The sequence below is a fragment of the Phocoena sinus genome, chromosome 6 (assembly GCF_008692025.1).
Source record: "Phocoena sinus isolate mPhoSin1 chromosome 6, mPhoSin1.pri, whole genome shotgun sequence".
Lineage (NCBI taxonomy): Eukaryota > Metazoa > Chordata > Mammalia > Artiodactyla > Phocoenidae > Phocoena > Phocoena sinus.
In genome coordinates, this window is record NC_045768.1 from 995,147 (window position 1) to 1,013,927 (window position 18,781).

Here is an 18,781-nt window from a genome sequence, read left to right on the forward strand (position 1 = left end):
CATATAAGTGTACAATTCAGTGGGTTTTAGTGCAACCGTCACCACCATCAACTCTAGAACATTTCCCTGACCCCACAGGGAGAGCCTATGCCCATTAAACGGCTGCTCCCCACTGCCCCAGGACCTGGTAACCAGTAATCTCCTTTCTGTCTCCACGCACTTGCCTCTCTGCACGTTACGTACAGGGGGGGTCCTACACCACGTGGCCTTTGGGGCCTGGTCTCTCACCCAGCGCCCTGTCTTCACGGTCCGTCCTGTTCCTTGTCATACGGACGACTTTCTGACGTGTGGATAGACCCTGTTTGTTTATCCATTCATTGGTAACAGGTTTGAAGCTTGGAAACCCTGCAACGGACGCCACTGCAATATAAGGTGACCTTCCTGCTCGGGGACCCCTCCCCAGCCCCAGCAGGCACGAAGCCCCATGTAAGCCCTTCTGCCAGCCCGGCAAGCAGGGTCCCTTTGCTGCCGCCCTGTGGCCGTCGCTGGGACCACACCTGCTGTGCTTGGGTCCAGGGCCTTGCCAGCTCTGGCCTGACCACTGCCCACACCTCTCCTGCCAGTGCCCTCGTCCGCGTCCTGAGCCCCCGCAAGCCTCCTGTGCACTCTTCCTAATCTCCTCCAGGGAGCTGAGGCCGGCAGGAAGCGACGGAGGCCCTGGCAGCGGCGCCCCTGCACTGCGGGGAGGGGGGCGGGGCTCCCACTGACCCGCTGCTATCTGGGCCTGCGGTGCCAGCTGCAGCCACGGACCGTGCAGGTCAGATGTGGCCACACAAACTCTGCCCCGGCAGCAAATGTGTGCTGTGAAGATCCCAGTTTAGCAGACCTGCGGGTCAAAGCGACTTGGCCCCTGTCCTTTACACATTCACAAGCATTAACTAGCCCCTCCACCGCCAGGCCCTGCGCTCCAGGCTGGGGAAACAGACACCAACGGGCTGCCAGCAGGCCGGTACAGCTCCTCTTGTCACGGGGTTTACAGTGTGTGCGGGAGAGCAGACCACAAATAAACACGGCAGACAATTCGGATGGTGCTAAAGCCGCCAGAAAACGACCGGCAGGTGAAGGCTGGGGTTTGAGGAAGGCTGCTTGGAGGATGCAGAGGGTGAGAAGTAGCCCAGGGAGCAGGGGGCTCCGGTGAGGGGGCTGGAAGGGGGCCGCTGGGGGGGAGGGTGCAAGCAAGAGGCCTGGGGCGGGGCGGGGGCTGGCTGGGCTGACCGCTGGGGAGCTGGGCTGGGCACAGGGCCGGGTGCGGGTTTTGCGCTCAGGGCCACGATGGCTCAGCAGCCTCTCAAGCAGGGACGCATCAGATTGATGCTTTACAAGCTTTGCTCCAACCACTTTGTGGAGAGTGGACTTGGGGGGTGAGGGTGAGCGGGGAGGCCAGGAGATGACCGGGCATCGAAGACTCGCGATGGAGACACACCGGTGGCAGGTCCTCCACAGCTTGGCAGGCTGCCCTGCACCTCTGAGGCTCAGAGGGGTCCCCGGAGGGGTCTGCAGGTTGTTCATCTGGCCCCCCGAATGGCACTTGGTCATTTCCACTTTCTAGGGATTGTCAGTAAAATCACATGACCAGCCACCGGCAGATTTTGTGGGTGTCTCATTTCTCTTGGGTAAATACCTAGGCGTGCGAGCGTCGAACCGTATGGTAATGAATGTTTACCTTCCTAAGAATCTGCTAAACCATTTCCCAGGGTGTTGCACCCTCTCGTTTTCTCCATCCCGGTGGTGACAGCCTTGATTTAGAAACAGATTCGCCATCCTGCTGGTGTGCAGCTGCGTCTCCTTACGACAAACGCCCGTGAGCCTCTCTGTGTGGGCTTGCTTTGTGTCTGGGAATCTTTTCAAACCTTTTGTCTGTTTTAAAAAAAAAAAAATTATTTTTTAATTGAGTCTTGAGAGTTCCCTACAGGTTCAGGATTTAAGTCCTTTATCAGATAGATGTGCGTTTTGTAAATATTTTCCCGGGAAGGCTTTCACTGCATTCTGTCCAATGACTCTGGGACCTGACTGAGAGGCGTGGCCTGAAACCCAGTGGAGGCTGTGAGCCGAGCGCTCGGCTCCGCCCCTCCCTCCCTGCTGGCCGCTGGGGTCTTTCTCTGACTCTGAACCCACTTCCACTCCAGAGCGCGGTGCTGGCTTTCCCTGGGGACCCCTGCCTCTGACCCGAGGCCTCGGGGTGGTGTGTCCCAGGTCACACGCTGTCCCTCAGAGTGTCTCTGGGGCCCTCTGAGTGGACACGAGAGGTCGCCTGCAGAGGCCTCGGCAGCTCAAGCCCCCTCCAGCCCGCGGAGCCACCGGGAGACGCTCTGGTCCATACGCTTATGCAGCCAGGGATAAGGTGGCCGGACACCCTAACCCACCCTAAGTGGCAGCCCAGACCCACCCTCCTCTCAGGCTGCTGGAGGCCCAGCTGGGGGTCTGGAGTGAGGGGTGCCCAGGCTTCTGACATCACCTCTGTCATCCCAAGACGAGGTCCGGAGGCCTGGCCAATGGTGGCTCCACCCCTGTGAGAGGAGTGGGGACTCTGGTCGAGGCAACCCGACCGGCTGAGCCGGTCACGGAGGTGGCTGGGACACGAGCCAGGTGAGGGCCAGGCTTTCTGGAGCCTCCGGGAAACGACTCCCGGAGCAGGTGCGGACACTCGAGCGATTGTGCCAGACAGTGAGCAAAGAGGGCCTGGAGCTTCCGGAGCTGCTCATCGGCCGAGCCCCACTGCCGGGCCGGGCTGCAAAGCTGGGCCGGCGGGGCGCGGGTGGACTGGGCGCCAGGGGCCAGAGGACTGGCCTGGGGATGGAGGCCACCCTGCTGAGCTGCGTCCTGGCGCTGCTCTGAGAGTCCTCGGCGCAGGCTGAGGTCCTGGGGCAGCCAGATTTTGATGCCAAAAAGGTATCGGAGGCCTCTGAGCTATGCCACGCGTGTGGGGGTCTGGGCTGAGCCCTCACTGGAAACAATAACGACGATGTGATAATAGTACCTCCGGCCTTCCACTGAGCACTTGTTTGGTGCCTTGGGCCGCACACCCTTTAGAGCCGCTCTCCACTTAATCCTGAAACAGCCATGTGTGTGGGTAATTACCGACCCACTTCGTGATTGGGAGAACTGAGGCTCACAGTGGCCATGAGACCTGCCCCAGGTGAGTGGGAGAGCAGGGACCCAGATCCAAGAGATGGACACTCCGGAGACCCCCGGCTGTGTGGCTTCGGAGAAACCTGTGGTCCTTGTGGCCCAGGGTCCCGGTGCCCGGAGGATCGGGCCTGAGGTCATTGAGCTGTCTTGCAGTTCTCAGGCCTCTGGTACGTGGTGCCCATGGTCTCTGACTGCAAGGTCTTCAGGGACAAGAAGGACCACCTGCTGACGTCCACCAGCAACGTCAAGGCCACGGCGGAGGGCAGCCTCAGCGTCCACATGCAGCTCCCCGGTGAGCGCGCTTAGGGTTAGAGGGGCGCTCTGGGAGCGGTCGGATGGGCGGGGCTGAGAGTGAGGCCGGCTGTGCACCCCCAGGGCTGAAGGCTGTAACCAGATGGGTGCCGAGTACCTGAGGGAGGGCTGCCAGGGGCACATCCGAGTCCCGAGTCGGTGTCCTCCACCTCCTTCTCCATGCGGTGACATGGGACCATCCTTCTACCCGGGACCCTCCCCCACGCCCCCCCATCTCCTGCCCCTCCCCTCCCTCAGCCCCTCCCCTGCCTCGCCCCCCCCCCTCCCCACCTGGCTGCCTTTTCAGACTGTCCCCATCTCTTCTCCTGCCCCCCCCATCACACACTCCCAGGTCAAGGTGGGGGTGGTCGAACTCCACAGCACTTTGGTCGGGTAGGGATCGACTGGAGGGGCTTCCGAGGGCTGGGCACTCAGGCCAAAGCTCATGCCTCCCTCTGGCTGGGGACCCGCTCTCACCTGCTTGGCCCGCTGCCTCACACCCTGAACGGGGGCCGAGATACTATTTTGCTTTCATTTCTGGGGGGCTTGGTAGAGTGAACCGGGGGGCTCCCCAAGGAGAGAGGCTGGGGTGAGGGCTGGAGGCTGGCATTGGGAGCTGCCAATGGATGGATGCCTGAAGGGGGCGAGCCCGGGGGAACCTGGTCCCGGAGGACAGCCAGGCCACCCCAACCTCCCAGGTGCCGCTGTGTGAATTAGGAAAGGGCGCTCCTCTGGGCAGCTGCCGGTCCCCAGCGGTCCCTCGGCCATGCAGTGCACAAGCTGCCCAGCCTCGGCTGGCGGCCCTGTTGTCAGCCTTCAAGAAAGTGCAGTGAGGCCAGGAGACCCTCATCTGCCCTTCTCTCTCACCTCTGTGAGCCACAGGGGTTCACAGGGACCCCTGCTCTGCCCCAGGCTGGACCCAGGAAGCGAGCCCCCAGGCCTTGAAGACCTTCCAGGACTTCTACCCGACGGTGGGGCTGCCGGAGGACACGGTGGTCATGCTGCCCAAGTCAGGTACCCGCCGAGCCCCGTCCTGTGGGAAACCCCGCCCACCAAGCCCAGCCCCGCCCCCTTTCCGGAGTCCTGGGAGGCACAGGCAGGAGGTGGCCTTCTCTTCTAAGGATGGGTTGGCAGCCCTTCCAGCCACTCTTCTTCACACCCCGCCCTTCCCCTTAACACACATGAGGGAGATGTTTGGGACAGTCGGGGCCCGAGGGCCCCACGCTCTGTGGGGGGCTGTCCTGGGCAGGTCCCAGGAGCAAGTGGGTAGTCCCAGCCAACCCAGCCTCTCACAGACCCTCTGCCTTTCTACAGATGCGTGCTCCTTGGGGGCAAGGAAGCACCCTGACAGCTCGGGAGACCCACCGTGGCCCTTCCTAGGTGGGGGCCAGGGTCACTCCCCCCTCCCATCCTCCAGGGCCTGTGCGTGTGGGCTGCCCCTTCTCGCCATGCCTCCTGCCCGCTCACCTTCTGAGGGCTGCAGGTGCAGATCCCCGCCAACATCCATTGTTCTGCCTGGACACTCACCTGTGTGCTCCAGGCCTCAGCTTACACATCACCTCTTCCAGGGAGCCTCTCCTGATTACCTAGGGCTGCCATAACAAACTACCACAAACTGGGTGGCTTAAGACAACAGAAATTTACTCTCTCACAGTCTAGAGGCCAGAGGTCCAGAATCAAGTTGTGGGCAGGGCTGGTCCCGTCTGGAGGCTGTAGGGGAGAATCCCGGCCTCTTCCACCTTCTAGTGGGGCTGGTGAGCCTTGGTGTTCCTCGACCTGTAGACCCATCACTCTCATCTCTGCGTCCGTTGTTACCTGGCCGGATTTCCCTCTTCTTATAAGGACATCAGTCATTGGATGTAGGGCCCACCCTAAATCTAGGGTTATCTCATCTCGAGATCCTTAACTAATTACATCTGCAAAGACCTTATTTCCAAATAAGATCACTCTCAGAATTCCAAGTGGACTTGAATTTGGGGGACACGGTCCAACCCAGTACGTTCTGTGTCCCCGTAGCCCCTGGCTTACCCCTGGGACACTGGGTCCTGCCTTGGAATCCCCTGTCCTCGTTCGCTTCCTGAGGGTCCCACGAGGCAGTCTTCTGGGTTGCTGCCATCACAGGGCTGGGTCCACAGGAGCTCTTGGGACACGGATGCAGGTGGGCTCTTGGGGACACCTTCTCCCAAAGTGGACACCAGGAAACCATTGGGCCCCTCACCCGTGTTCATCGTGAAGAATTTGGGAACCTATGTAAAACAATAAATAATGGACACGACGTGACAGTCACCAGCATTGGGAGGTGCCCCTGCAGCCTCTCCTGGCAGGATTAGATGTCGCTCGGTGGGGACTTCCTGAGTGGCCCGTGGGCAGTGTCCCTCCGGCCTTCACCGCCTTCTGCTCTCCTGGCCGGGCTGGGTTTACCCGGTGCTGTGCTGGGGCCGCCGGGGCTGCTGCATCTTTCCATGGGTCTGAATGACACTGCCCAGGATCCCAGCCCTGTCTCCTGTCGCATGAGTGCTTGTTTCAGCAATGTTACTGGGTGGGAGAAGGTCGATTAGGGATCGCGTCACAACCCCCTCAGGAAGGTTCGAGCTGCGGAAAGTGTGAACCTGTCTTCCTGCTCTGTGCCCCACCCTCCAGGATCATCTTAGAAAAAAGCAGCTTTCGGAGTAAAGTGCCCCATGTGGACCCCCTCTCAGGTGCTGAGTCTGTGGGGTTCAGCATGGTTTAGTGGCCATTCTGGGGCTTTCTTGCCACGCCAGCCCCTCACTGCTAACCAGGGAGTGAGCGAGGCCCTGGGGAGAGTGGCTGGGTCCCCAGAAGCCCGGGGCAGGGGCGGCCTCCAGCCTGGGCCCCCGGGGGGTGGGGGCAGCGCTGCGGGTGTGTTTCTGGTGATGAGGAAATTGGGGGGCCCTGCTGCGTGAGGGGGACAGCTCGGGGTGTTCCAGGAGTGACCAGACCTCTCCTGTCTATGCAGGGTGAGCCGGAACAGGAGGCCATGTCACGCGGAGCCGTCTGGACCCAAGGCCCTCCTGATCCCCGCACCTCCCCATCCGCGGAGCTCTTCCGGCAGCTCCTTGGGCCTCCCCCTGGCACTCAATAAACAGATTCTGCAGTTTTGAGGCCCCTCGCCTCTCTGGAGAGACCGTCAAGGAGGGCACAGCGGGCCAGGCCTTGACCCGGGCCCTGGGGCCACTGAGGCAGGGAGGCTCGGGGCTGAGGGCAGGAGGCGCTAGCCAAGGGTGGCACCTGTGGGGGCTGCCACCACAGGCAGTGTCCGGTGCCCCCCGCCCAGCTCCTGTGGGTTCATGGCACCTGTGGGGAAACCGAGGTGCCCTGTGCCGCCCAGCCCTGTGGCTGGATCTCCTCCAGGTGCACAGATTCCCCCCCACAGGCCCGGAGGCAGAGCGGCTGCTGGCTCCCTGGCGCCTGTAGAGGCTCACGGGGCCTGGTGCGACCCCACTGCACCCCACTGCCATCTCCCGTGGGCCCTCCCCTCCCACTGGGCCTCTGTGCCTTTCAGGCACTGCTCCGTCTGCAGGGAACGACCTTCCCCACGCAGGCTTCGCACTGCCCGCCGTCGTTTCCCCCACCCGGGGGAGGAACCCCCCACCCGGCTCTGCGGTCCAGGCCCATGGAGCGTATGTCCACTTGTCCCAAGAGCCATCGGAAAGAGCCTGAAAACCACCATGTGTCCTGGGAGGAGGGCCCGGGAGTCCGTGTGGAGCTCTGAGCCCCTGGGGGTCTGGGCTTGGTGTATCCATCCCATTAGTGCCCCCGGGGTGGGAGGTGCCGTCCTGGGTCACACCCGTGCAGGTGGGGAGGGCCTTGTCCTGCTCTCAGGCCCCCAGGTGGGCCCCGCCGCGGTATCCACCATCATCCCCAGGCCAGGCAGCGGGTGGCGCCGGCATCTCTAGTCCAGACCACCCCCCCTCGGCCCCTCCCCAGGGCTGTGGGTGTCACGGGGCCCGGATGCACGCCCCCTGAGCATTTGGAGGCCAAGTTCACCGAGGAAACTCTTGGGTGATTGCGCCACCCGCCAGTTCTCCCTCCCGATATAAACCCAGGTGCGGGGGGCACAGGTGCGGGGAGCACAGACCCTCCATGGAGGCCGGGCTGCTGAGCGCCGTCCTGGGCATTATCCTGGTGCAGGTGGAAATGACCACGCAGGACCTGGACCTGCAGAAGGTGGCTTTCTTTCTGGGCCCCGCGAGGAGGTGGGGCGGGGAGGGGCCCACGTGTGCAGCTACTCCAGGCCCCGCCTCTGCCCCAGCTGATGCTGGGTAGCTGCGTCGGGGGCCCCAGGACTCACCCAGGCCAGCCCCATGAGGGCGGGTGGCGGAGCGTCTGAGCTCAGCCCTGCCTGGTCTCCCCTCTCCTAGCGAGTGGGTGTGAGGCAAGTGGCCAGGGCCGCGCAGGGGCGGCGCCCTCCCTCAGGGCCTCCTGTGGTCTCCAGGGTGTGGGGTCCCCGCTGTACCCTCTGACCCCGCACACTGGGGGAGCCAGAGGAGGAGGCTTTCCTGGTGTGGAGACCTCGGCTGCGGGCTCTGGTTTCCAGCCCAATGCTTCTTTGCCGGAGCTCCTTCTTCGCCAGCCCCGTGTCGGCTGTTGGGCCAGGAGCACATCAGTAGGCTCAGAAGTGACAGATGTCGGACACGGATGCGTTTCTCTTGCAAAAATTATCAGTTTTCAAAAGTTTCAGATGGAAGGTCTGGGCTCTGGGTGGCCGTTTCTGTGGCGGGCGCTCGCTCCCCCAGCCTGGTTGGGCAGAGCCGGGCCTCTTCCGCGGGGGAGGGCTGCTGGCCACCGCTCCCCAGCAGCTTTCACATTCAGCTGGCCCTCTCCAGCCCCCCTCTCTCAGGCTCTAACCACCTCCGCCCCTGGCGTCCCGTCCCCAAGGACAGGCAGCAGCAAGGCTGGTTCTCCTTGGAGACTGGGATCCAGCCCTGTGGCAACTGCAGACAGGCCTGTGCGGGGAGGGGCTCGCCCTGTCGCCCCCAAAGGGACCCCTCAGAAGGCCGACGGCTGCTGCTTCAGAGCCTGCCAGCTCCCTGCCTGGGAGGTCCGGGGAGAGGCGTCTGCCTCCTGGGGCCCAGGGGTGGGGTCTCTGTCCGTCTGCCCGAGACGGGCTTGGCCCCGGCCCCTTTCTCTAGATTGCAGGGTCCTGGCGGGAAGTTGGGGTGGCCTCCAGCCAAAACCTGGCACTGCAGACCGCAAAGAGGCTGGAGGCCTTGTTCCTGACCTTGAGTGGGGAGGAGCTGACTGTGAAGGCTGCGTATAACAGGGAAGGGGCCTGGGCATAGCCCGGCTGTACTGGCTGCAGCTGTGGATGTGGACTTTACTGTCACTTGGGTGGACCAGCCCTCCCTGCGTCTATCTTGACCCTCCCCTGAGACCAGACCCCCAGGCTCCTAGAGCTGCATCTTCTCCCAAATAAAAGCACAGGGTCTTAATGAAGCCCCATCAGTTTGCAAGAAAGGAAAATGGACTTAGGGGTAGGTGGCTCTCTGGAGGTCACAGAATCCTTGGGTGAGGCTGGCACGGCCCCATCCTGTGCCTCTGCCATCCTTGCCCTGCCCCAGGCTCGCCTGGGGGTGGACACACTGCCAGAGCCCTTCCTGAAGACACGCACCCCCCCCACCCCCCGCCCCCCGCCCTGGGATGTGCCCAGCAGAAGGAACGCAGGCTGGCGTTTTCCTAATGCGTACTTTCCTGCCTCTCAGTTCAGGAAGCCGTGAGACTGAACAAATAGCTCAGAAATAAATGTTTCGGGGAAATTTGTTTTCCTGGTAAGAGCCGTTCCCTTGCTGCTGCGGCCACAGCCCTCTGGCCCTGCGCACCAGCTCTGCTTGGCCTCACTGTTCCCCGTCCTGCGCGCGCCCCAGACGCCCGTTCTCCCACCAAGACGCTGGTCATCCTGCCAGGGCCGCTCTAGTCCTCCCCTACCCGACCCTGGCATCCCCAGAGGGTCCCGGCTGGGTGGGGAGAGGATGGAGTCAGGCCCTGCCGACCCTGGCCTCTGAGGTCCACCCACCCCGAGGGTGCCCGGTCCGCCCATGCCTGTCTCTCCCACCTGCTTGCACAGGCCACAGGGAGATCCAGGTGATAGACACAGACTACAAACAGTACGCCATCCTGAGGGTGTCCCTCCACTGGCGGGACAAGGAATTCCACGTGCTCAAGTATTTCAGTAAGCTGCCCCTGGGGTGGGGCGGGGCCGCTGTGGTCCTCCTGGGGACCACTCAGCCCAGGCCCCTGTGCTCCCACAGTTCGGAACCTTGAGGGCGAGTATGAACCAGGCTTCTGGAAGTTCCGTGAGTTGACCGCAGACACGGGACTGTACCTGGTGGCCCGGCACGGTGAGCTCCAGACCTTAGGGTGGGTGCTGGGCTAGGGACCCCCCCGGGTGGGGTCCGGGCACCTGTCCCGCAGCCCCTCACACTGTCCCATCCCACAGGGAGGTGTGCCAAGCTCCTGAAGGAGGCGAGCCTTTCCCAGAGTCCCGGCCTGAGGGGAGCCCCTGGGCCTCCAGGGTGGTGACACCAGGCTGCCAGGAGGGGACCCTGGAGGCTGGAGGGGAGGGCAGGGCTGGGTGGGGAGGGGAGGAGGCTGGCCCTCGTCCCCCATTTCCATGCAGCATGGTCCTGCCAGGGACGGTGGGGTAGGCGCAGGCCCTGTGGGCCCCTTCTCGGGCTCCCCAGGTCCCCCACTGTGCTAACACGTCAGCTGCACGACCCCCTCTGTCTCAACGGCCCCGAGAGGTTGGGACAATTACCCCGCTTTGCAGGTAGAGAAACTGAGGCCCAGGCCACACAGCTAGGACACCCACTCCTGGCCGTGGCTCCAACCGCCGCCCCCCGGGGTCCTTGGAGGCCGGGCGGCGCCCTGAGGCCCTGGCCTTCTGTGTCACAGGAGCTGATCTAGGGAAGCCCCTGCCACCATCCGGGATGCTGGGACCCCCGCCTACCCGGGCTCCCCTGGCCGCCCAGCCCTGGGGGGCCCGCCTGCACCTGCTCTGAATAAACTCTACTGCCAAACCCTCTGCCCGAGTCCTTCCTGGGGCCGAGGGGTGACAGGTGGGGGTGGCAGGGTCAACAGAGGTGAAACCAGCTGCCCTGGACCTTCTGCCGTGGGGAGGTGGGGTGAGCTGAGCGCCGTGAGGCCCTGCTCCATCCGCAGGGGCACAACCGCTCAGCTCTCCTTGGAGCCGGGACCCCAGGAGTCGTTTCCGCATTCCGTGTGCATCTCTCCCACCCTGCCCCCTTGTGTTCTCTCTCGGTCTCTCTGTCTCGGCGTCTCTGTGTCTAGCTCTCTCTCTGTCTCTGTTCCTCTGTCTCTCCCCCACCCCTCTGCCTTGGCTACTGTCTGCTGTGTGCTGGGAAACCCTCACCCGGCCGGTCTACCTGTGAGGACGGCTGTGGCACTTGGAGGCGGGGTGGGGTCAAGGGCGAAGGAAGCGGCTGGTATTCCAAGGGCCGCCGCGTGTCTGCTGCGTGGACTCGGACAGGTGCCTTCCGCCCTCTGCTCAGGAAGCTCTTCGCCCATACGATGGGGAGACGCTGTCCCCGCCTGGGGGAGCGATGCTGGGGGTGAAAAGCGAGGACCAGCAGGCGGGGTCTGGTCGGCGGGATGCTGCTGGTTGGCCAGTCGCTGAGCCTGTGGCTCCTTCAAAGGACTCAGCCGGCCAGCAGGGCTGGAGGCGTCCGGACGTCCTGGCCCACTCCTCGCTGCCCACAGCCCAGGGTGGGCTGCGCTACACAGAGTCCGCGTGGCGTGGGCACCCATGTCCTTGGTGCTGCCCCAGTGACCGGGCCCACGCCTCCTCAGCTGGCAGGCCCTGGGGGGCACGCGCCCACGTCCTGAGCATGCCTGGGGCTCCCAGGTGGGCCGTGTACTGGGAGCTGCTGAGGGCTCCTGCTGGAGCCTTCTGGGCAGCTGCTGGGTCCTGGTGCTGTGAGGGGCCCTGCCAGCCGAACTCTCTCAGCACACATTCCCAAAGTGCTTCCCAGAGCACCTCGTGCCCTTTCACGTCCCCATCCCCTCACCCTGGAGCCTGGGGGCCCTGGAGGCCCCTCTGGCCACGGGACGTGGTCTGAGCACCTGGGCGGCCTGGGGCCCAGCCTGCAGGGGAGCGGATTAGGGGAATGAACGCAGGAGGGAACCTGGGCGACACCCGCGCCCCATGGGTGGGTCCCCCTCGGGTCTGGCCCCGACGGCGCGTGAGCTGCCGGACTGCGTAATAAAGCCAGCCTGTGCCTTCCCCGACGCCCACAGGGAAGGGTATAAGCCTGGACTGGTGCCGAGGCCCGTGTCCTGCGGCTTTGGGGAGCCGGCCCCAGCCCCTGCCTGCCAGACATGAGGGGCAAGGTGATCGCAGCCCTGCTGGGGCTGTTCTTGGCGCTGGCGGCCGGTGTGGAGGACTTGAGCCTGAAGGACTTCGACTTTGCCCAGGTGGCCGGGTCGGGGCGCCTGCCGTTGGGGACAGGCCCGTCCCGGCAAGCCTGGGAGACCCTGCAGGACCTGCTGCCTCTGGAGCCCCCTGCTAGCTCCACAGCATGCGGGGCCCTGGAATTTCCCAGACCACTGCCCTGCTCTGTGGTCGGGGGGATGGCCCTTGATCCTGGCTGCGGCTTCCCCGGGGCAGCCCCCCTCCAGCTCTCCATCCCCCCAGTTTTCAGGTATCTGGTACGAGATTGCCTTCGCTCCAACCTGGAGCCCCAGGGCTCGCCCCGGATGAAGAAAATGGGGACCGTAATGGTGCAGCAGGAGGGGCCCCACCTGGCCCTGACCTCCGTGTCTGACCAGTGAGTGGCGCCTCTCTCCCCTGTGCCACGCGGTCACCCTGCTGGGATGAGGGTGGGTTTTGGGCCGAAGGACACTGGGGGTACAACCCTTTCCAGATGAGGGGTCCGCAGAGCAGAGCAGGAGTGCAGGGGGCCGTCATTTTCTAAGACGGCGGAGGAGGTGACGCTCAGCCTCAGGGCCAGTGCGGGCTGGGGCTCGGCCTCTGGCCCCACCGCCCGGGACCCCTCCCTGCCAGGTGTCGGGGCCTCCCCGCGAGGCTGCCCCAGCCCAGGCACTGTGGATGAGCCCATGCTGTCTGCGGGCTCGCACGCCCATGGCCTGGCCACCTCTCCTAGAACGTGTATGGGCTGGGGAGGTGTCTCTGGCCCCTCAGAGGACCCTGAGTCTGAGCCTCAGAAGTGGGCACACTTTCGCTGCAGGAGAAGTTTGTTCCCATTTCTTCCTGCCCGGCCGGGAGGCTGGGGGCTCCCGGGTGGTCTCGGGGCTGCCCCTGGTCCAGAGCAATGGCGTGGCGGGGTTGGAGGCTGCTGGGCTGACAGGCGTCTGCTCCTTGCAGCATGAGCTACTGTGTGGAGGAGGAGAGCCAGGCTGTGAAGGGGTTGCCCCTGGGAAGTTCAAGCTTCCTATGGAGTCTGGTAAGAGCCGCCTGCGGGGGGGCCCTGCACTCCGCCTAGCCTGGAGGCCAACGTGGTGCCCGGTAGGCTGGGGCCCTCTAGCCACGCCTTCCCTGCCGACTGGACCAGGTGGGGACGCTGTGTCCCGCCACATGCGGCCCTTGCTCAGTCACACCAGGCACCGAGGGTCTTCCCGTGGGGACCCGGCCTCAGTGGGGTGCTACTGGTCACCCGGCCCAGAGCCGTCGGCATGAGGCTCAGTGCAAAGCCCGTGCGGAAGCCCCCCAGCCACCGTCTCCAGCCCCCAGGCTCTGGCCTCAGCTGCCAGGACTTCTCTGAAATCCTTGACAATGTCAATCAGACGTCTTCCTGTCCTGGTCAGCGGGGTTCCCTGCCCACCGTGTGTGTGTCCTTTACGAGGTGAGGGTGGGCCCAGCGGCGTGGCCCGTGGGAGGTCCCCACCCAGAGCCTGGGAGGCCTGTCTTTGGTTCATTTCCCAGGAGGCAAAGAGGTCACTGTGGTGGCCTCGGACTACGAGACATACAGCATCATGAACGCTGTCTTCCACAAAAGAGGGAAGGCCCACAGTGTCCTGAAACTTTATAGTGAGCCCATGGGGGAGTCTCTACTCTACCTCTGCCCTGTCCCAGCCCAGAGGGGGCAGGAGAGGGCTAGGAGGTGGATGGGATGAGTGGGACAGGCAGGGAAAGGGACAGGACAGGGAGGGGGACGGGGTAGGGCAGAAAGGGGCACAGGACAGGGCAGGGAGTGTGTCTGTGGCTCCAGTCTCCGCCTGTGCTGCCCCAGCCAGCGGCAACCCTTCCTCGCAGGCTGGATGGTGGAACACGACGAAAAAGCCACGGACAGGTTCCTCGTAAAGGCCATGGAGCACGGGCTGTCAGCAGTGGATGTGCAGCTGCTCTCCAAGGACTGTGAGCGTCCGGGCCCCCGGGGCAGGCCTCGCTCCTGGCACCCATCTCCCCGCGTCACCGTCTTCTCTTCTCCACAGTGACCTGCGTGAACTTGCTGCCCCAGGTGGTGAGTTCCTGCCCCCACTCTGAGGCTGGGGCTCCATCCACCAGGCCTTCCCGTCACACCTGGAAGAGGAGTCTGGGGTCCGAGGGGCGGTGGGACTGTCTGGGGCAGACAGAGCAGAGGTCCAGACAGTGGGCCGAGCCGTGAGGGGCTGCCTGAGGGTCGAGGCCGTCAGCAGTCTGTCCTGGGCCAGCTCCTCCTCTGGTCACAGAGGCTGGACTGAGAGTGTGGTCCGGGCACCTGTCCTGCAGCCCCTCATGCTGTCCCGTCCTACCAGGAGGTAAGCCTTTTCCCCGGTCTGAGCCCCACCCGAGTCCTGGCCTGAGGGGAGCCCCGGCTCGCTCTAGTTCCTGGGCCTCCGGGGTGGTGACACCAGGCTGCCAGAAGGGGACCCTGGAGGCTGGGAGGGGAGGGCAGGGCTGGGCGGGGGAGGGGAGGAGGCTGGCCCTCGTCCCCCATTTCCATCCAGCAGGGTCCGGCCGGGGGCGGTGGGGTAGGCGCAGGCCCTGTGGGCCCCTTCTCGGGCTCCCCGGGTCCCCCACTGTGCTAACACGTCAGCTGCACGACCCCCTCTGTCGCAACGGCCCCAAGAGGTTGGGACAATTACCCCGCTTTGCAGGTAGAGAAACTGAGGCCCTGGCCTTCTGTGTCACAGGAGCTGATCTAGGGAAGCCCCTGCCCCCATCCGGGATGCTGGGAGCCCCGCCCACCCGGGCTCCCCTGGCCGCCCAGCCCTGGGGGGCCCGCCTGCACCTGCTCTGAATAAACTCTACTGTCAAACCCGCTGCCCGAGTCTTTCCTGGGGCCGAGGGGTGACAGGTGGGGGTGGCGGGGTGTGTTTTCTGTGACTGCCCTAAAAAGGACAGCAAACCCAACTCTCAGGTGGCCTGGGTTTACTGTGACCACCTCTGTTCCACCCCTGGCTGGACCTCCCCCTGCAAGGGGGCTGAGTCGGCCGTAGGTCAGGCTGCCCTGGGGGTGGTGCGGGGGTAGGGGGACGGGGGCACCATCTGCCACACTCCTAGGGTCTTCTCTGGTCCCTGAGAGCCAGAGGCAGCCCCAGGCCGGGCTCCCTGAGCAGAGCTCCTCTCAAATGAAAGGTGACCACAGCCGGCGCCTGTCTACCTTCGCCCATGGCTCCCTACTGCCCCAAACTCAAATCCACGGGCACTGGGTCCAAGGCCCTCGACCACGGCTGCCCTCCGGCCCGCCCTGGCTCACACCCGCAGGTCAGCCCAGCCTCGTCAGTGCCTGGGGTCACCCCGCATTCTCTCACCCCAGGACCTGCACTGTGTTGTATGATCCCCCCTCTCCTCCCATCGGCTGGGGCAGGGTAGAGAATGTGGGCGGGTGTCAGCCCCTACCCACGTGCAGAGCAGCGCGACCGGGCTTCCAAGCACGGCTGGGGGGCTGGGGGTGCTGGTCCAGCCAGAGACGAGAGACCCTGCTGACCCTCAGGCGTCCAGCCAACCACCAGTAAGCCCTGCAGGAGTAAGGACCAGCCCTGAGGGAGGACCTACCTGGGACTCGCCTTAGCAAATCCTGAACCGTCCCAACAGACCCACAGGGGAGATGTTTGGAGACCGAATTCTGACACATTTGAGGTGCTTGGGGAACATTTCGACTTTTCCCCAGACCTGTCGGGCCAGAGCTCGAGGGAGTATGGTCGTCTGCCTGAGGGGAATTCCCCATAGAAGATTCTAGGATGTCTGCTTGGGCTTGGGCTGCTTGATTCTGTAACACAGAACCCTGCTGGGCGTGGTACAGAAACAACAGTTCACTTTCTCGGGTTCCTGGAGGCTGGAAGCCTGAGATCAGGGTGCTGAGAGGGCTGGTGTCTGGTGAGACCCCCTTGTTGGCTTGTGGACGGTGGCCTTCCTGCTGCATCCCCCGCTGGCCTCTTCTCTGCACACACACAGGGAGATAGATCTTTGGTGTCCTTCCCTCTTCTGAGGGCACTAGCCCTACTGGATCAGGGTCATACCCTTATGACCTCACTTAAACTTAAACTTATCACCCCCTAAAAGGCCCTAATGCCAAATACGGCCACATTGGGCCGTGAGGGCTTTGGCACAGGAACTTGGGTGGGGGGAGGGACACAAATCAGAGGGTGATAATGGAGGCCAGGGCTTCTACTGTGCGTCATCAGTAACGTCCAGCACAGAAGTTACTACACATACAAAGAAACAGGAAAATGCGACCTATGGTTAAAAAAAAAGAAGTTAATAAAAAGTGATCCTGAGAAGGGCCAGAGCTGGATTTGGAAGGTGAAGGTCTAACTAAAGCAGCCTTTACATTCTGAACTTTTACTCTGCTCCACTGTCCCATCTATTCACGCGTGGGTACCATTCTGCCATCCATTAGTCTAGTCCTTCCTCATAGCTTCTGTTTTATCTCTATCATCTATCTAACTATCTATCTATCATCTATCATCTATCTACTATCTATCTATAGATCTAGCTCTTTGTCTAATAGGGTAAATTTCGGCAAGCTGAATTTTCCTGTAAAATTATCCATCTCATTGAGGACTTCAAAGTGATTTGCTTAGAGGTCAGCAAAGTACTTTCTGTTGACGAAACATCTTTTTCTTCTGTCCCAAAGGTCATTTCCCACCCTTTTGTCACTTCTTACTTCACGTATTTATGGTCTCTCCATCTCTCCTTATTCATGTTAGTTAATTCTGTTCTTTTTAAAAAGAATACTAATGATTTTGTTAATAATTCTGCAAATGAACGGAAAAATTCTGTTTTTTTCCGAGGATGAGGACTTTGTTTCATTAATTATTTCTGCTTTCTCTATACTCTATTATTTCCCGCTTTTATCATTATTATTTCCTTCCTCGTGACATCCTACGGTTTATTTTGTTCTTTGTCTAGCTCTTAGAGTTGGGAATTTAATGTATTTAGTTTCATTCTTTTATTTTTTTTTATTTTATGTTGTTGCTGTTGTTGTTTGTTTTTTTGCGGTACGCGGGCCTCTCACTGCCGTGGCCTCTCCCGTCGTGGAGCACAGGCTCCGGACGCGTAGGCTCAGCGGCCATGGCTCACGGGCCCAGCCGCTCTGCGGTACGTGGGGTCTTCCCGGACCGGGGCACGAACCCGCATCCCCTGCATCGGCAGGCGGACTCCCAACCACTGCGCCACCAGGGAAGCCCCTCATTCTTTCATTTTTAATGGTGCGTTTAAGGTTATGATGTTTCTTCTGGCCCTGAATTACATGGTATTTTTATGATATTTATTTTAAATAAATTCTGTAATTTCAGTTGGTATTTTTCCTTTCATCCAATAGTATTTTTTAAAATAGAAAATTTAAAAAAATCTAGTTTTATTGTATTTTGTTTTGTTTTGGGGGTTTTTGTGGCCGCGCTGCACGGCATGTGGGATCTTAGTTCCCTGACCAGGGATCGAACCCACATGCCCTGCATTGGAAGCACAGAGTCTTAACCCCGGGACTGCCAGGGAAGTCCCAGTTTTATTGTATTTTGGTCAGAGAACGTTGTTTGTAATATTTCTACTTTGTGGAACTCATCGATGCTTTCTCTGTGACCAATCAGTTTTGCGCATGTTTTACTCTCTGTTATCAAGAGTACAATTAGGGCCTCCCTGGTGGCGCAGTGGTTGGGAGTCCGCCTGCCGATGCAGGGGACACGGGTTCGTGCCCCGGTCCGGGAAGATCCCACATGCCGCGGAGCGGCTGGGCCCGTGAGCCATGGCCGCTGAGCCTGCGCGTCCGGAGCCTGTGCTCCGCAACGTGAGAGGCCACAACAGTGAGAGGCCCGCGTACCGCAAAACAACAACAACAAAAAAAGTTAGAACTATGAGAAATAAATGTCTGTTGTTTACAAGCCGCCGGCCTGTGGTTTTCTGTTATTTCAGCCCCAACGGACTAAACAGCCTGCCTTTAATTCCCGCGTAGGAAGCATCGCCCATGGGTCCGCTTCTCACTCACATTGTCTTCGTCTCCCAAGTGTTTTTTTAGGAAACTGAACTTGAAAAAATAACAAACGAGGTTAATGTCAAGGTCGGGGTGATGTTTTGGTCTTTTATTGTCATTTTCTTCCGTCAGGCATCTGGGAGGCCGGTGGTCAGGGACCACCCCCATCCAAGCTCAGGCTTGAGGCTCTCTGGGCCCTGAGGCAGGGCAAGGCTTAGCTGCAGATATGCGTGCGGCGGGCTTACTTTCATCCCCTTTCCTGCAGGGCTCATCTCCCAAGCAGGGCTGGGGTGCTGGCTTGGCCGAGGTCCCTCCTGGGAAGGCCCGGCAGGACAGATGGCTTCATCTGTCCTCACCTTCCAAACCCTGCCTGTTCTGTGTCCACAGCACCCCTGGAAGCCAACCAGCAGAGGGGTCTGGGAGCTGTGGCGTGCAGGATCCCCCACCCCGGGCGAGGCATCTTCCCAGTTACTTCCACCTGGGTTTCGGGGGCTCAGACAGATCCTGCCGAGCCCCCTGCCCTTCACTCCCAGGCAGGGTCTCCGATGACCCAGGGCGGGCAGCCCAGGCCCAGGGAGAGCTCCCATGCGGCCTTGGGGGCCTGGCCAGGGTCATGGTGAGCAGAGGTAGGAGGCAGCAGGGTGAGGCTGCCAGAGAGTGGGCAGGTCCAGACGGGCGAGGAGCGGCGGGCGGAAGGAACAGGGCGTTCCGCTGGGTGTTGCCGTGATGGGGCAGGAGCCCGCAGCCCGCAGAGCAGGAGGGTTGCTGGGCCGGGAGGAGGTGGGAGCTTTCCGAAAAGCTGCGCGGGGACTTTTCATACTTCTAAGGATGAAAACAAAAGATATGCACAGCTGCAGCTTCTGGAGGGGCTACTTGTTCTTGACGCTCTCCTCAGACGTGACCTTGGCCTGGGTTCAAGGGCAGGGTCCCTGGCCCGCCCAGACTGAGCCAGAGACTGTTGGCTCCCCGGAGAG

At 61.9% G+C, this 18,781-nt stretch overlaps 3 protein-coding genes across 5 annotated transcripts; all 3 read left to right on the top strand.

Moving 5' to 3' along the window:
• Window positions 1–2,460: 2,460 nt before the first annotated feature.
• On the top strand, window positions 2,461–5,222 carry LCN15 (lipocalin 15). Of its 3 annotated transcripts, none has more exons than XM_032635662.1 (4): window positions 2,461–3,136; window positions 3,283–3,421; window positions 4,333–4,434; window positions 4,735–5,222. In XM_032635662.1, the coding sequence occupies exons 2-4, from the start codon at window positions 3,310–3,312 to the stop codon at window positions 5,019–5,021; spliced, it is 501 nt and encodes a 166-aa protein (XP_032491553.1). In that variant the 5' UTR covers window positions 2,461–3,136; window positions 3,283–3,309; the 3' UTR covers window positions 5,022–5,222. The 3 variants fall into 3 exon arrangements, with proteins under 3 accessions (XP_032491553.1, XP_032491554.1, XP_032491555.1); XM_032635663.1 differs by having other exon boundaries at window positions 2,461–2,889; window positions 3,031–3,421; XM_032635664.1 differs by having other exon boundaries at window positions 2,461–2,889.
• A 1,881-nt stretch (window positions 5,223–7,103) lies between these two features.
• LCN8 (lipocalin 8) lies at window positions 7,104–9,999 on the top strand. Its single transcript, XM_032635146.1, has 6 exons — window positions 7,104–7,608; window positions 8,574–8,722; window positions 9,173–9,207; window positions 9,503–9,610; window positions 9,690–9,779; window positions 9,878–9,999. The coding sequence occupies exons 1-6, from the start codon at window positions 7,525–7,527 to the stop codon at window positions 9,958–9,960; spliced, it is 549 nt and encodes a 182-aa protein (XP_032491037.1). The 5' UTR covers window positions 7,104–7,524; the 3' UTR covers window positions 9,961–9,999.
• Window positions 10,000–11,775: 1,776 nt separating this feature from the next.
• LOC116755842 (epididymal-specific lipocalin-5-like) lies at window positions 11,776–14,201 on the top strand. Its single transcript, XM_032635845.1, is given in 8 exon segments — window positions 11,776–11,871; window positions 12,092–12,119; window positions 12,122–12,224; window positions 12,782–12,822; window positions 12,825–12,860; window positions 13,340–13,444; window positions 13,670–13,771; window positions 13,849–14,201. Coding segments are annotated over 8 exon segments (684 nt in total). The 3' UTR covers window positions 14,022–14,201.
• The last annotated feature ends 4,580 nt before the right edge of the window (window positions 14,202–18,781 follow it).

Excerpts from the sequence above, each read along its gene's own strand:
- LCN15 (XM_032635662.1), top strand. The coding sequence starts at position 3,310 with ATGGTCTCTGACTGCAAGGTCTTCAGGGACAAGAAGGACCACCTGCTG. Across the intron at positions 3,422-4,332 it reads CGTCCACATGCAGCTCCCCG|GCTGGACCCAGGAAGCGAGC; the intron begins GTGAGCGCGCTT and ends GCTCTGCCCCAG. Across the intron at positions 4,435-4,734 it reads GGTCATGCTGCCCAAGTCAG|ATGCGTGCTCCTTGGGGGCA; the intron begins GTACCCGCCGAG and ends GCCTTTCTACAG.
- LCN8 (XM_032635146.1), top strand. The coding sequence starts at position 7,525 with ATGGAGGCCGGGCTGCTGAGCGCCGTCCTGGGCATTATCCTGGTGCAG. Across the intron at positions 9,611-9,689 it reads CCACGTGCTCAAGTATTTCA|TTCGGAACCTTGAGGGCGAG; the intron begins GTAAGCTGCCCC and ends GTGCTCCCACAG. Across the intron at positions 9,780-9,877 it reads GTACCTGGTGGCCCGGCACG|GGAGGTGTGCCAAGCTCCTG; the intron begins GTGAGCTCCAGA and ends CCCATCCCACAG.